Raw genomic sequence first — 15,076 nt, 5'->3', positions numbered from 1 at the left:
TTGGCTCTTTTGCCCTCAGAATTGTTGTCTAAAGGCAAAGAAAGATGCCCAACGGATTTACTTTACCAAACTGACCATCCCAGCCTTGCCGTAATGGTCCATTTGATTCACCTTTTATTGTTTATTTTATTTTCACTTACTGAATACGGGACAGACTTGACTGGGGGAAAGAAGGGGAGAAAGAAAGAGGGAAAGAGAAACAGCTGAGAAGAGGGACGGGGGAGAAGGGCAAAAGACAAAAACCAACAGAACGGGCAGAGAAAAAAAATGCATATATCAATCACCTGGATCACCTGCTGAGAAAGAAAAAAGAAAACAAGCAGAAGAGAACAAGAGTAATAGAATAAACAACATCACAATGATATATGGGAATATGACAGTAAATACTAAATGTTAAACATTATTGTGCAGCACATAAGATCAACAGAACACAGTGTGCTTTGAGGTAGGAGCCAAAAAGGGTGTAGTTTGTGGGTGTGATCACCCGTGTGTACACCTGTGAGCATGGACGCGCTTGTTTTTTGTTTTTTTAAAAGGTTCCTTCATGTAATGATCTGCTAGAGGGTGTGGGGGGGCCACAGCCCCGTCCTCCAGGGCATGAAGCAGGTGTGGAGGAGATCAAAACTCCAGACATCCAGAGGCCCCCAGAACACAAGAGACCAAGGAAGACCAACAGAGGGGCAGCCGCGCCACTGTCCCAGAAAGAGCTGAGGAGAGTCCCAGATGAGGGCTCACTCAGCAGCTGCGGAGCAGAAGCCAGGGGGGGTTGCAGTGACGCGCCCGTGAGCTCCGCCGGCAGCCAGCTGCGCCTGAGTGACCGAGCCCCAGGCCGAGAGGCCGGGGGCACCCCACCTCCGAAGTGGCCCAAGCGAGCCCCAGGCTCCAGGCCCCGATAAGCGGCCGCCAAGGAGTGAGCCGGTGTGTACCTGGACGCCCATCCCCGGACACAAAGAACCACCAACGCACCAATGTCTGAGGGAGTCCGCCACTGGCAGGGGAAGTGGTGGTAGGGGGAGATAGGCCTCCAAACCTTGGAGGGCCTGAGATGTCCCCAGAGAGGTGGCGCCTGACACCCAACCTGACATATAGACACAGACATACAGGCACACACATATACAAACATCCATTCCCACCCTCATGCCCTCATATGCACTTACTCCACACTCAACCAACGTGGAGACAGACATAAAGAGACGCTGTACACACGATCACACTCCCCAAGTGTACTCTACAAACCGGGTCTAGGTGCCCCCGCCCCTGGAGGGGGGAACTGCACCCAGACCTAGGTGGTGTTTCCCTTTTCCCTGTGGTGGGGGGAGGCAGACCGCCCCGACTCCGCAGCAGCAGGGAGGCCCCACACTCCAGACCGCAGCCGGACGGCCAACTCCTCCTCCTAGCCCTCCCGCTCCAGCAGGTCGCAGAGAATGGGGGTGAGAGAAGACTCCGAACCTCCCTCCACCCGCTCATTGTAGTGTTGATGCATGTGTGTTCTAAGGTGCATTTAAAACCCAGGAGGGCATGGAGCTACCTGCCAGAGAGCAGCAGGTAAGCGCATGGTCCCTCCTGCTAGCCCTCAATGTCTACGTGTATTTAAAATTGAGAGGTGGGCAACGATGCCAGGGGTGGGGTGTACACCCTGATGGTACTTTGGACTCCGTGTATCGTGCCCACCCCCAAGATCCTACATGTATGTGTAATGAGAGTGTGAGTAATGTGAATGTCTAAGTTGTGGGATAAAATTGAGGCAGAGGCAGCCAGAAGGGGACGGGGGGGGGGGGGGTAGCCTCCTCTGCACCCTGGTGACATACCCCTACTCCAAGGTCCTGCATGTGTGGGTGGTTGTGGTGGAGCGGGAAGAGGGAGGCAGCTGGAGATGGGGAGGGAAGGAAGGGAGGGGCAAGTGACCCCTCCCTGGGGCCAGCTCCCCCGCTGACCCCAGTAGGCACCCCCATACTCCGCGACCCGCCAGGGAAACGGGGCCCAGGCCCATCCAGACCGGGGCCCAGTGCAGCAGCGCCTCCCGGCCCCACAGAGCCCGGGACAGTCCACCCAACCCCACCACAGAGAAAACTGCACCCACCCCACCATCCACTCATCTTCAAGACTACATAAGACAATAAACACCCAGGCTGAGATCTTCCTCCACCTCTCCTGTGTCTCCCCCTCCTGCAGAGAGAGCCCCTGAGGAGAGGAAAGCTCCTGCGAGATGTGACAATCTTCCCCACCAGTTGAAGAGCCCCCCAGGTGGCTCGATGCACCGGCGGCACCCTGCTCCAAAATAAAAAATCCTAATAAAGTTTTAATCAAATATGACAATCAAGTGGACCATTATAGCGAAGGCAGTAATGCTCTACTTGTGAAAGTAACTCTGTCAGTTTTTAGCCTTCAGACAACAATTCTGATTACTACAATGCCAGACAGGACGAGGGGGGCAGGGGGGAGAGGGAGAAAGGAACTTCTAGCAGATGCACAAATATGCTGTGTGTGAAGCGAACACGTTGCGAGAATGAGAAATGTCTTTGCATATGCAGAAACTTCCTTTTGAAGCAACATCCTGTCATCGCCGTTTACATGAGCTGGCATCATCATCAGTCACTGTTTCATCAGCATTCGATGCAAATAATGTTTGTTTGGATAACATCCGTCTGAGGAACCGTATTGCAAATGTGTGAAGATGAGCTAGCAAGGCACAGATGCTATACACTCATCTCACACTGAACGTTAATGCCAGCAGGGTTTTGGTATGTGTGCGTTCACAGTGGAACTCTTGAATGTGAACTAAGTCTATCAATATGCTTTCCATAGTCATTTCATATTGAAGCATGCTGCTAAGGGGCAAAAAAAAGGTGTGGAACATAAAGTGTTGCATCATATCAAGCTTCAGCAAAATCTAATGTTGTAGTAGCATGATAGTATGTTTTATACATTAACATATCCAAAATAGAATACAATGACAATACATCTCATATAAATACTATAATAAAAAAAAGGAAATCGTGTTGTTGGTGGTGTTAGTTTAAAAAAAAAAGAAAAAGAAAACCACTTCAGAAGGGGTCACTTTGAATCTGATGCCAGCAACACGTTCCAACAACGTTGGGAAAGGGCTGTTTATCCCAAATGGACTGCTGGGTTTTTGTTTCTGTACAGTGCTGTGCAAAAGTCTCGATTTACCCCTCATTTCTTTATACTTCCCAAGGAGCCAGACTTTCTTGTAACCTTTAGTCCTGAGCAATAGTTCTCCAGGCGTTTTAGAGACAAAACCAGTGTTTTGTTTACACATAGCACACAACTTAGCAAAGAACCAATTTTAAATTGCGTCTTTATGAACTTTGTAATGAAACTTGTCAAAGATAGCACTGTTTGGCAGGCATGAAACTGTATCATTGCACCAACAAGGTGATTCTTAAAGAGCTCTTTGCTGCAAATTTGGCATATATCAGCATGGTGTGCAGTGTGTCCTTAAGTAATTGAGGAAGACAGACAAGTGGAGGACAAAACAATATGTGTATATCTACAGCAGGTGAACGGTGTCTGACAGTCATGTCCTTAAGATCCAACAAAGATCTGACACAGGACCTCAACTGTACTTAAGCAGTGCGATATCAGCTTAAGAGAAAACAGAACAAAAGGCGTCTGAAGAAGAGCTTTAAATGTCCTTCAGTGAACCTGAAGGCTACTTAAAGAAATTATGAGAACGCTTACTTAAGAGAGCTCAGGCTGTGTTGAAGAATAAAGGTGGTCATACCAAATATTAACTTTCAAGCTTGTTAAACGCCATATGGTAAACCAGGGGTAGGCAGATCCAGGCCTCGAGTGCTGGTATCCTGCAGGTTTTAGCTCTATCCTTGAGCCAACACAGCTAATTAAAATGGCTAAATTACCTCCTCAACATGTCTTGAAGTTCTCCAGAGGCCTGGTAATGAACTAATCATTTGATTCAGGTGTGCTGACCCAGGGTGAGATCTAAAACCTGCCTGGAGTTCGACACCTCTGGCATACAGACAGGAGCAAATGGGGATCAAACCACCAACCTTCCAATTAGTAGGTGACCTGCTCTACCTCCTTAGAATTGCTAGAATTGTGCAAACCCTGTTTTTGTCTTATATACTGAGTTTCCATGTATGTTTGGACATTTCAATAAATCGTTGTACATATTTCCCATTTTCCTAGCAAAAAATAAAGATATGGAGGGGGGGGACTTAAGAGTTTTGCACAGCGAGGGGTTGTTTTCTTTGCAAAGCAATCAATAAGAAAAAGCTTCGTGATGCTGTGTAGCCATTTGAACTGCACATTAGTGTTTTTTATTAATGCAGTGCTGTATTGGTGGCGCATTATTGGTTTTCAGTCTTGTTCCTTGTGTGCAGAAATTTATCCAGGTTCTCTGAATCTTTTTTTGTTATTATCTACTCTGGGTGATGAAAGTCCTTATTTGCTTCGCAGTTTTGTGTTGCAAAATGTAACCTTTAAATAGCAGAACTATTTGTTGAAACAGTCTTTCGGCAAATCAGAGAGGGGTGAAGCCTTCCTCGTCATTACTTCTAAAAGACTCAGCTTTTCTTGTATAATCTGGTATAATCACCCAATCATGTTTGGCCTACTGACCTGTTTGCCATCTCACTTAATTACCTCTGAGATGTTCCACCAGGTGTTCTTTCTTTCTTTTCTTATTTTAAGCATCAAACAGCCTTACTAAAGGTCTAAAGGACTTCTAAAGAAAAATGCTTCCATGTAAACATGGTAATGCTGTCTTTATACTGTTTTCAATTAAATATAGAGTTCGAGTGATTTGCAGAACATTTATGTTGTGTTTTTGTTTACATTGTATATCACTTATATTTAATTAGAGCTGTTGAAAATACACTGGTTGACAAGAATTGGATGAGAAGATTATTCTTAACTTTCATGTCTGTCTATTACAAAAAAGTCAAGTTTAGCACATGCATGCACATGCACACAGGAGAAATGACAAAGTGGCCCAAAACCATTCTCACCCACACAAATCAATAAAGAGTAGATGATAAAACAAACAAGATTAAATGCAGTAATTAGTGAGCTTGGAAGGAAGATTTTGCAATTGTTGGACGGAGCCGGTGTAGCTGTTCTAATCTCTGTGCTTAGATAAACTAATCCCCTGCGTGTTACATTTATCACAGGCTACAGAGCAGGAAAAAGAAAGTCAAATTATTCCCATAAATCACAGAAACATATCTGGAGCTGCTTGCTGCTTTCTCCTTACAACAGCACTGTGACAGCAAAAACTGTATTCTGTGAATATTTCAATGAAGAGAGAACACAGTCAGAGAGAAACAGAAACAGTAAACATCCTGTAAGCGAGCATGCTTTTTTTTGCCATGGGGTGAACTTGCAGAGAAGAAGAGTGACACGGGGAGTGGGCTGAATCTGCAGTAAAATCCTTCACAGTCCAATTAACAGCAAGAATTTCCCCACAACTTTTGCAGCACCGCCTCGCCAAAATGTTAATGTCGGGGCGGGGTTCTGCTTCTTATTACTTCTTCTACAAGGTTGCATAACGACTGAAGCCTCAGTCACACACACACTGACTGAAACAGGCACTCGTGTCTAAAAGTGAACACATCTGTAAAAGACACACACAAAAAAGCACCTGCAGGAAAACACGGACAACATACGTCGCCTCTCCTCTGTTTGGGCCACTTGACAGACATATTGATGGTGACATTTCAAAAAGGGCACTCCACATCTCCACATCATGACTGAAATATAGGTGTGTTTTCTTTAATCTTTTGAGAGCCTCTGATATTATACACACACATACACAATCAAAGTTCAGAGGTTTGGTTCTTTGCACACTGCCGAGTCAAGCAGAGGAGATTTGAAAAGAAAGAATATCAATGAGATTCGCCCCCTGAGATAAATGTGCCTTCTTGTCACGCATGTCCTTGCATAACTGCACCCCTACCTGATATCTCATGCAGAGTGTGTGTGCTCGCAGGAGAAGCCGGTGTTGCGGCACCAATAACAGTGTTTTCACGGGGATTTAACCTGTCAGGAGGACTGAATGATAACCCCATCACAGACTTGATATCATGTGCACATATACACACACATTGGGCTCGGAGACAAAGAAGGGCATCTGCAGGAATAAACACACTGACAAGTCAAAGAGTGAAAAATGCAGCTGTGGATTTCCTGGTGAAGTTTTCATATCAAATGAAAACCAGTGTGACTGAAGATTTTGTAAATTAATACATCAACTTGGAAGTTTTCTGAAGCCAGTTCCCTTCAAAAAACAACACACCACGAAGGATTTGTTTAAAATACTCTTGGGTTCAAGATCAAAAGATGGCACAGGAATAGCCTCCTCTGGGAGGAAGGTATGATCTATATCGAGCTGTTCTCTTTTGTGTAAAAGCCCTGTATGTAAATGCAAATGTGTGAACAGTGAGGACAGTCTGTTCCTTGTCTGGCTGTTTGTTCGGGTGGACTTATGGGGGGGAGCATTGCACTCTTAATCAATCCTCTGTGCATAGACTGTAATAAGTAAGCTCACTCACTTCAGTCAGTACACTTAATGGCATACTGCCCCCTCTTGGACACTGATATTAAAGGTTTTTGGGGGGTTTTCATCAAAGAATAATCACTTTCAGTCATTTTCTGTGCTTTTATTTATTCTCTTTGTGCACAATGGCAGTCTGTTTGTAGTGTTTGGGTATAGAAAAAAAATCTCATTACTGTGACGCCAGACACACATTCCAAGAGCTGTAACCATAGCCGATGCCTCAGTTATCCCAAAGGTAGTGATGCGGGGTTGTTTGGGCGGTGTGGAGAAAAAAATTCGCTCTTTTCTCTGTTTGAAATAACAAGATGTGTCTAACTGAGGTCTGGATCAGCTCCTGCTTTCTGCTGCCAAGTCATGCCGACTCTACAGAGAAGGGATAAAAGAAGATTGGCCTCAGAGCCAGCTGGACGAGCATCCATGGAGCGGCCGTGGCGTAATGAGGGAAAGAAAACATTAATGGAGGGGTCAGGCGTCAGGGAGGAGAGGATAACATTTGGGTTGTTTCCTGAACACGAGCTGTTGCTGTGAGCGAAACACAAAAAAATGCGACTGTTCCATCTCTTGTTGTGGGCAGAGCTGCAACCATTACAGCACCTGCACTGAACTCACACGGCTCGTTATTTTAAACAGTGTCTGCAAAGAAACAAAGGCACGCTAGAGCAGGGTCAGGGCGACTGATACAACAGAAGGAGGTGTTTAGAAGGATATTACTGTACTCACAACCTCAGAGACATTAAAATGAGGGAAGTAAGGGAAAACTAGAAATGCACTCAGAGACTGGCTAGTCTTCTATAACAACCCCGCAGCATACTGATTGAAGAGGTTTATTAAACTGAATACTAAGTAGAAGACCGTCTTATTATTCTCCCCCCAACCAGCATCAATGGGCTGCACTTTCCTCTGGGCTAGTCATAAAAAAAAAACAGGGCCCGAGTTTAATATTCAGATGAAATCATCTTCATATTTAATTGGCACTGGCATAGAAAGCTAGTGTAGTGTGGTGAAAACTGGTTGTTTGTCATGAATCCAAAGTCCAGGAAGAAAAAGTCTCTTTTTTCTTACAGTCAGAAACCGGAAGATGACACATACAACATTAGTGTTATAGTGAAAAAAAGGAAAGAGTGTGATGATGACAGAATATCTGGCAGGTTTTCCAGAAAACATTATGACGCACTCTTCTCTAAGTCACACCAGCAGACTTTAATCACATCAAGGAATAAGCATGTCGCTCATTTGATGAAAGTTGGCCATAAACGTAATAAAGCTGCCGAGGTTATTAGAAGTGCCACAGGCCATTTTACAACAGCTCACACACCTTATATTGGATTATAGGGAGAAATATGATGAACCAAGATAGTAGAACTTGCCCATTTACAAAGGACCGGAGGAGGTTTAATGGCTTGTGACTGAAGCCATTCATACACATTAATTCCTACAGCAATGACAACCTGCAGTGTTTTTCTGAGCCCTCTGGAAAATCTCTGGCATCGTTTAACAAGGGCAGCAACTCAGTTGTCTGCAAAAATGAGCCAAATGCTGACTGTATACACAATATGTCACAGTATGTTTTTTAAAAAATCTGTAAGTAAGTATTTAGTTGTTTGTGGGTTGCACATATGTTTAGAGCAAGGACGTCAAACTCATTTTACACCACGGGAGACATTCAGCTCACTTTGATCTCACGTGGGCGGGACCAGTGAAACGGCATCATAAAGATGAAAAACTTCCCTGTAGTTATAAAGCTTTACTTGTTTCACTGCTTTATTGTGGTCTCTCTGTAAATAGTGGAAAACAGGAACTTTTCTGTCATTTATTCGTTTATCTATTACTTAGTTACTTTGGTGTGGTATGAATGGTTGGGGGAGGGGGGGTTCTTCAACAGGAAAAGCTGTAAAACTAATTTTAATACAATTTAAAGTTGAAAGTCTATGCATTCCTTCACATTTACCAAAACCATCTAGTTGGAGTGTGTTTCGGGTGGATTCTGGTCCGCAGGCCTTATGTTTGATACCCCTGTGTTTGGATTCCTGGCATTTATAAGCTGTTGAAGAGGCAACCAAATTAAAAAACAAAACTCCTAACACTAATGACTTATGAAATGATTTCCCATTATTGTCCTTTTGTTAATTACCACACTATATATTTGGGTTTTATGTGACATAGTAAACTGTATTGTTGCATGATCCACTTATCTTCTTAAGTAGAGGACAAACACACCAATATTTTCAAAGTTTCTAGCTGTCTGCTGGCTGTTTGGTGCTGAAAACTTATTTTTTCAGAACATTTGTGCCAAATGTGGCTGCCTGCACCTAAAAACGGTGTCATGAGGGTAACAGAACATAACAGAAAAACAATAACGCTTTCCAATAACAAAATAATCAACACTAAACAATCAGCCTTGAAATTGCTTATTTTCTGTAATTGGTTATTTAGTGTAGATGAATGAAAAAAAGTTTCATTATATTACTTTTTCAAATGTTAGTGTCATAAGTGCTGGTAATAAGTAATTCAATGATAAAAATCCTAATTCTCTCCACCAGGGTCTCCTCCTTATCACTTCACTATCAAGGAGTCAGTTACTCACTTTAACCTGACAGACGGCTTCAGGAAGAGTCATGGAGATTGAATAGTGCTTCCTCTTTATAATAATGAGCTTCCAGGAGCTTTGGAAAAAGTTGTATTGTTTTTCCCTAATCTAAAGTCACGCCGCAGTTTTGTTTTGAGGGATCCTTGGACGAACTGGCCTGGGTTTTGGAAATGAAATGTTTCCATTTTTAAATTTACATGATGCAGTATATCAAAATGTCTTCGCAAGTGATGATTTGCAGCATAATCTGTTGTATGAGGTACACAGAAACTCTATTTAAATGAACTCTAAGAGTGTGTGGATCAGCATAGGAATAAATGAGCTTTTTTAAGCATTTTTTCAGATTTCATCACCAATTTAACACAATATATTACTCTATTACTATGCTCCAAAATAAAAGGCTTCTGCTTTGATCTGAGGAGAAAAATCTCTTAACATAATAAATTAATGTCAGACTATAACATATATGTATGTGTGCCAAGTAAAAATTTAATTAAAAAATGGAAAAACGTTATAATTTTAATGACAAAACAAAGTTGTTAACTCCATTTTGACTCAACATTTTTCAACGCAACTCCTTCCATACCTGGATGGATTATTGTTGAGCTGGGCTGTCTATAGCATTATTTGGCAGCCTTAAATCCACCAATGCATAACATTCAAGAGGATATCACTTGGATTCAAGGGTGGGGAACGTAAGGGTGCGTTAGTGGCATCAGTGTCTTCATCATCCAGGAACTGACTACATACTCTGGCCACATGAGGCCAGGCTTTATTTTGCAACAGAAGGAACCCATCGCACACTGCACCAGCATAAGGACACTGGCTCTCAGACCATCACTGACCCACTGTCAAATTCATCATGCTGGATAATCAAAGTCAAAGTCAACTTTATTTGTCGATTCTGCCACATGTACAGGACATACAGAGAATAGAAATTGCGTTACTCTCAATCCCTAGATAAATAGCAAATGAACATTTAAATATATTTAAATATAAAAGTGATTAAAAATGCAAGTAAAATAATTAAAAAGTAAAAATTTAAATAAATACAATTTTACATATAACAAGAAAGCTATACAATATACAATATAATGGGTAAGTGACATTGAGTGTAAACCAGGCAGAGTAGTGCAAATAGGCAAATAATAATAAAAAATGTTGCAGGCAGCATAACATTCACAATGGCATTTCCAGACTCTTACATATCTCGCACATGTGCTCACTATGAACTTGTTCTAATCTGTGGAGAGACTGGGTGCTAGTAACGGACCTGCCAGTTTAGGTATTCGCTTGTGAATGCCAATAAAGCTGCACGGCACTGAGCTGTGAGCACAGGTCCTACAGAAGGACATCAGGACCTAATGCCACAGTCATTTTGTAGGGCTCAGCCAGTCCTCCTCCTCCTCCTGTTCCACTCAGAAAGGAGCAGATACCAGTCCTGCTGCAGGGTTGATGCCCTTCTGTTGCCCAGGTTTTGTGGCCCAGCTCTCACTCAGGTAACAACCTGACTCCTAGTATCTCCTCCACATTCTCGAGACTGTTCTGGGAGACATAACAAACCTTGTTGTGACAGTCTGTAAAACCTAAATGGGCTGCAGGTACCATCTCATACTACCAGTGTTGACAAGGAGACTAATAAGCAGCCAAACTAGAGACAAGTCAGTCAGGAGGGATAAGGAGAGAGCAACGGTCTGTGGCTGCAACCTGCAACACCTTTTCGGGAGTTGTCTTGTTGTTGCCTCTCCAGTGCACCTGTTGTCACTTTAATTTGCAGTTAGACAAGCAAATGCGATTTACACTCTGTCCAGTCATGCATCCCAACCAGACAGATCGATATCGCTGAAGATTACTTGATTTTGTTTTACACCGTGATGATCGAGTGTTTCCCTTCATTTTATTTGAGCAGTGTATTCCAGTGCTATAATTCACTGGCATTTAATTTCACAATCAGAAGTGCAGCTGCAGATAAGATTCAAATCCTAATTTGTTTCCATGGTGTCTTCTGATTAGTTTATTTTGGGTCTTCTTTATTTTAATTTCTTTTCCCTTTTTTTTCTTTTTTTTTTTACATCTTGTGTCATCATCTTCAGACGTGCCAGACATTTGCCAAATCACTTTCACTCACAAAGATAAATTCTTTAACCAAGACAAAGATCCTCTGCTTTGTCTTTTCATGCCCCTGAGAATGAAAAGAGCTCAAAACTTTAAGGGTGACAGACACTTAGAGGACTGAAAAGCCTGGGCAAACAATGCTTCATTCTCCTCAGCCAACAGGCAGTGAAGTGTTGCTTTAATTCATGGTCAGGAGCAGGTGACAGCTCTAAAACTGCAGATGGGTATTCTTGAGTTTGTAGCGAGGTGAGGAAATGGTGAGACAGTCAAACACAGTCTTCCTACTGCTAATGGTTATATCTTGTGGTTATAGGGCTTCAGAAAGTATTTGTTATCCACCTCATATCCCTAAGAGTTTTCATTATTTGAATTTTTATAAATGAAGAAGTGATTGTCAGAGGAAAGTTTGGTTTTATTAGAGCTGTAAAAGATATGGGCAAAGTTTTATTACTGGATTGCTTTTTTATGTGTGTACTTGCTTCGTTTCGTGACCAGCTGCCTGGCCTTGGCCCCTGATGGATAAATAAAATTTAAGTGTGACATAAATGTGTGTGCAACATGTTTGGAACAATCTATCTTTTTTTTTCTGTGCACATATCTTCTTCAATGAGACACTGAAAATACAGACAGCTTCCTGAAATCTTGACATGACGGCCTTCACGGGCTGTCACATATATCAAGAGATTACACCTCATTAGAGCAGCGCTCAGAGATTCCTGAGACTGGTTTTGATTGGTCTTTTTTATCTAAACTGTGATGTCTACTTTCCATATCATCCATCTTTGTGACTGTCTCTCAGGCAGAGCTGGTGTTTTCCTCTCCACTACCCTCCCGAGCTGCAGGGAGCCATCAGGGATCCCCCGGGAACGCAGGACAACCACTCATCCCTGAATGCTGTTTCACTACACATGGCACAGTGTCACGGAGGAGGCCCTCAAGCACCTTGTTACCGACACTGACTAGTGGGTGAAGAGCACAGATGGTGGCACGCTCTGTCCGGCTGCTGCTGTCAGCCTGGAGCCGTAGTTGTTATCTCACACTGAATGTGGCCACTAGTTTGAAGTGATAGATTTTTTTAAGAGCAAGGGAGCCTGCAAATGAGGTTCACTTGTATGCTATATTTCTGCAGCTGGATTTTCAGCCCACAGAGGGGACATTTCTTTTAAAAAGGAAAAGTACCAAGTGACAGAGACCATTATCCAGAAAAAGCTGGACTCGTCAGCGTTAATTAGATCTCCGCTTTGGCATCGAGCCTCACAGAGAAGCCGGGTTTTTTTGTTTGTTTGTTTTTTTGCTAAAATTAGTGGGCTATGAAATTTGAAGCCCATCCGCTTGTGTTTCCACATCTGTGTCTTTTCTGACTCTGACTTTACTGCAGCTGAACTCTCAACATCCTCAGCGACAATCGAAAGCCATAACCCAGCCAAGCTGCCCCCTCCCTTTATTATAATTCATCACAATAAGATCCTTATTGTGTTCCTGTCGCTGGCACTAGCTTCCAGATAAGCAGAACTCCAATAAGAAGACTCAGCTGGAACAATATTGAATTTGATATCAGCAAACCTTTATTTGAAGCTTCCTGCGCATCAGCCGCGAATTTCAGCAAACCTTATTCGTTCTGGCTCCGTATTCATGAGTTTCTAAAACTCGTTAAATATCAGATTATGACATTTAAGGAAACTGGGGAAATGGGGAGTTGGTAGAAAATTAAAACCGTAAAAATGTAACAGTTAAAAAAAAAGAGTGTTTACTGTTTATATTTACCTGTGGTTGCACTTTGGGCAACACAAGTAGCTGTTTACTTTCAGAAAACAGAATGATAGAAAAGGATTACAGTGTTAAAATCAGGCTTGTGTAGGCTTTATGTAAATAAAAACGTATAGTGTGACAAATCGATTGCCTTGATACTAATATTTGAAGCAGTGTTCAGGATAAATAGTTGTGTTTTTAAGCTTTTTAGTCAAAAGTTTGTAATATTAAACACCACGAAGAACTTTCTTTCACATTAAAGCGGAATCAAATGGATGAGTTTCCTGGCTGTGTAATAATAACTGTTGTTTATTTTAACCTCGCCTGTTCTTGCCTGCATGAAATGAATTAATTAGCTGTAACACACAGCCCTGTACGGCAGTTCATTCAAATGCGCTGTGTTAATTTACAGTAAATTAGTTTTAGTTACTTGCGGGTAACACTGCATCTTCACGCCAAGCCTTATCAGGTAGCTGTCAATCTGTGACATCAGAGAAACGTCATTAATTAGGCTGTGGTGCTCTCCAGGGTGCTGAATACTCAGCCAGTCCGCAGAACGAGCCGTGTGTGTCTGTGTGCGTTTATCCTTCCAGCTCTACAAACAAACCTCTAACAGACCTGCTTTCTTTCAAAAGGCCGACACAAACTTTTTGCGGACATGGACCTCCTTCCAGCGCAGGAAGCTGCCAAAATCTACCACACCAACTATGTGAGGAACTCCCGAGCCATCGGCGTCATGTGGGCTGTGTTTACCATCTGCTTCGTCATCATCACCATAGTGGTCTTCATCCAGCCCTACTGGATCGGAGACAGCGTCAACACCCCGCAGGCCGGCTACTTCGGCCTCTTTCACTACTGCATCGGCAACGCGCTGACCTCGGAGCTCACCTGCAAGGGCAGCATGCTGGACTTCGCTTCCATCCCCTCACCGGCCTTCAGGACTGCCATGTTCTTCGTTGGGACCTCCATGCTGCTGATTGTGGGCACCATGGTCGGCTTCAGTTTGTTCTTCTTCTGCAACGCTGGAAACGTCTACAAGATCTGTGCATGGATGCAGCTGGCCTCAGGTGAGGGACAAAGCGAAGAGGGTTGGTTGTAAAGTTGTTGTTCCCTTTACTCAACTGCAGTTGGCAGATTATTAGTATAAATTAGCTTTTCTCAACTACGTTTATTTGACACCTATAAACAGACAGATTACGAATTACATTAAAAAGTATGAGCAGTGTGAGTAATCATAAAACTGGTTTCACCTTCATCTTTAAGATGTTTGTTTGTTTGTTTGTTTGTTTGTTTGTTTGTTTGTTTGTTTGTTTGTTTGTTTGTTTGTTTGTTTGTTTGTTTGTTTGTTTGTTTGTTTGTTTGTTTGTTTGTTTGTTTGTTGGGGGGAGGGTTGTTACAAGCAAGAATATTGCTACGCATGGGTAATTGTTCATATGCGATGATTCATTAGACAGTAACCAAAGATAATTTTTAGCTTTTGCCTTTTTATAGTTTGCAGTGAAAAACTAACACTAAACTCACTAAACTCTAGGATCAGCTAAAAAATAATAATACCGCAGACATTTAAAGCTGATTTTAAACAGTCCAGATGTGACAGAAGTGCAGACTTTGATCTTTAATTCAAGGGGCTTATTAAAAGTATTACAGCCGTTCATAAACATATTCCAACATTTTTCGTAGCTGAAAAAATGAAATGGAAGTTGTTTTTCTTTTAATATTGATGCATCACCTGGTGGATCTGTTAATACAATGGAAACAGACAAGGACAAGGAACAAAAGTTCTTGTGACCATAAATTACCAGTTTAAATAGAAGTCTGATGAGGTTCAGTTCATCGGTTTTATTATAACTATTCGTAAGTAATAGCTCAAATATTTCATCACCTCAATACCAGAACTCAAACTAAAGAGGCAGCTGTAAAGGAGCCATGAGACCTGTGCTTCTCTTGTAAGTCAGGTGTGAAACAATGAGCTCATCCCGTCACGGGTCGAGTTCTCACCTCTCCAGTTTCAGGTGTGATGTGCGTTTGTTGTGAAGGTTGTTCTTCGCCATGGCCAATAAGGAATCCTGTTTCAGCCCAGACTCTGA

At 42.6% G+C, this 15,076-nt stretch overlaps 1 protein-coding gene across 1 annotated transcript in view; it reads left to right on the top strand.

The window, feature by feature from the left end:
* The window catches only part of lhfpl5b (LHFPL tetraspan subfamily member 5b), a 47,138-nt gene that overhangs the window by 30,223 nt on the left and 1,839 nt on the right, over positions 1–15,076 (top strand). Inside the window, exon 2 of the mRNA XM_085258658.1 lies at positions 13,625–14,056. Coding sequence (XP_085114784.1) covers positions 13,648–14,056 — 409 coding nt within the window. The 5' untranslated portion in view covers positions 13,625–13,647. The remainder of the gene's footprint in view (positions 1–13,624; positions 14,057–15,076) is intronic.

The sequence above is a fragment of the Mchenga conophoros genome, linkage group LG20 (assembly GCF_057382185.1).
Source record: "Mchenga conophoros isolate Kocher_MC1m ecotype Shallow Benthic linkage group LG20, M_conophoros_male_GT1.1, whole genome shotgun sequence".
NCBI classification, from domain to species: domain Eukaryota; kingdom Metazoa; phylum Chordata; class Actinopteri; order Cichliformes; family Cichlidae; genus Mchenga; species Mchenga conophoros.
Note: the sequence above shows the minus strand (reverse complement) of the source record. Positions and strands in the feature narration are given on the sequence as shown.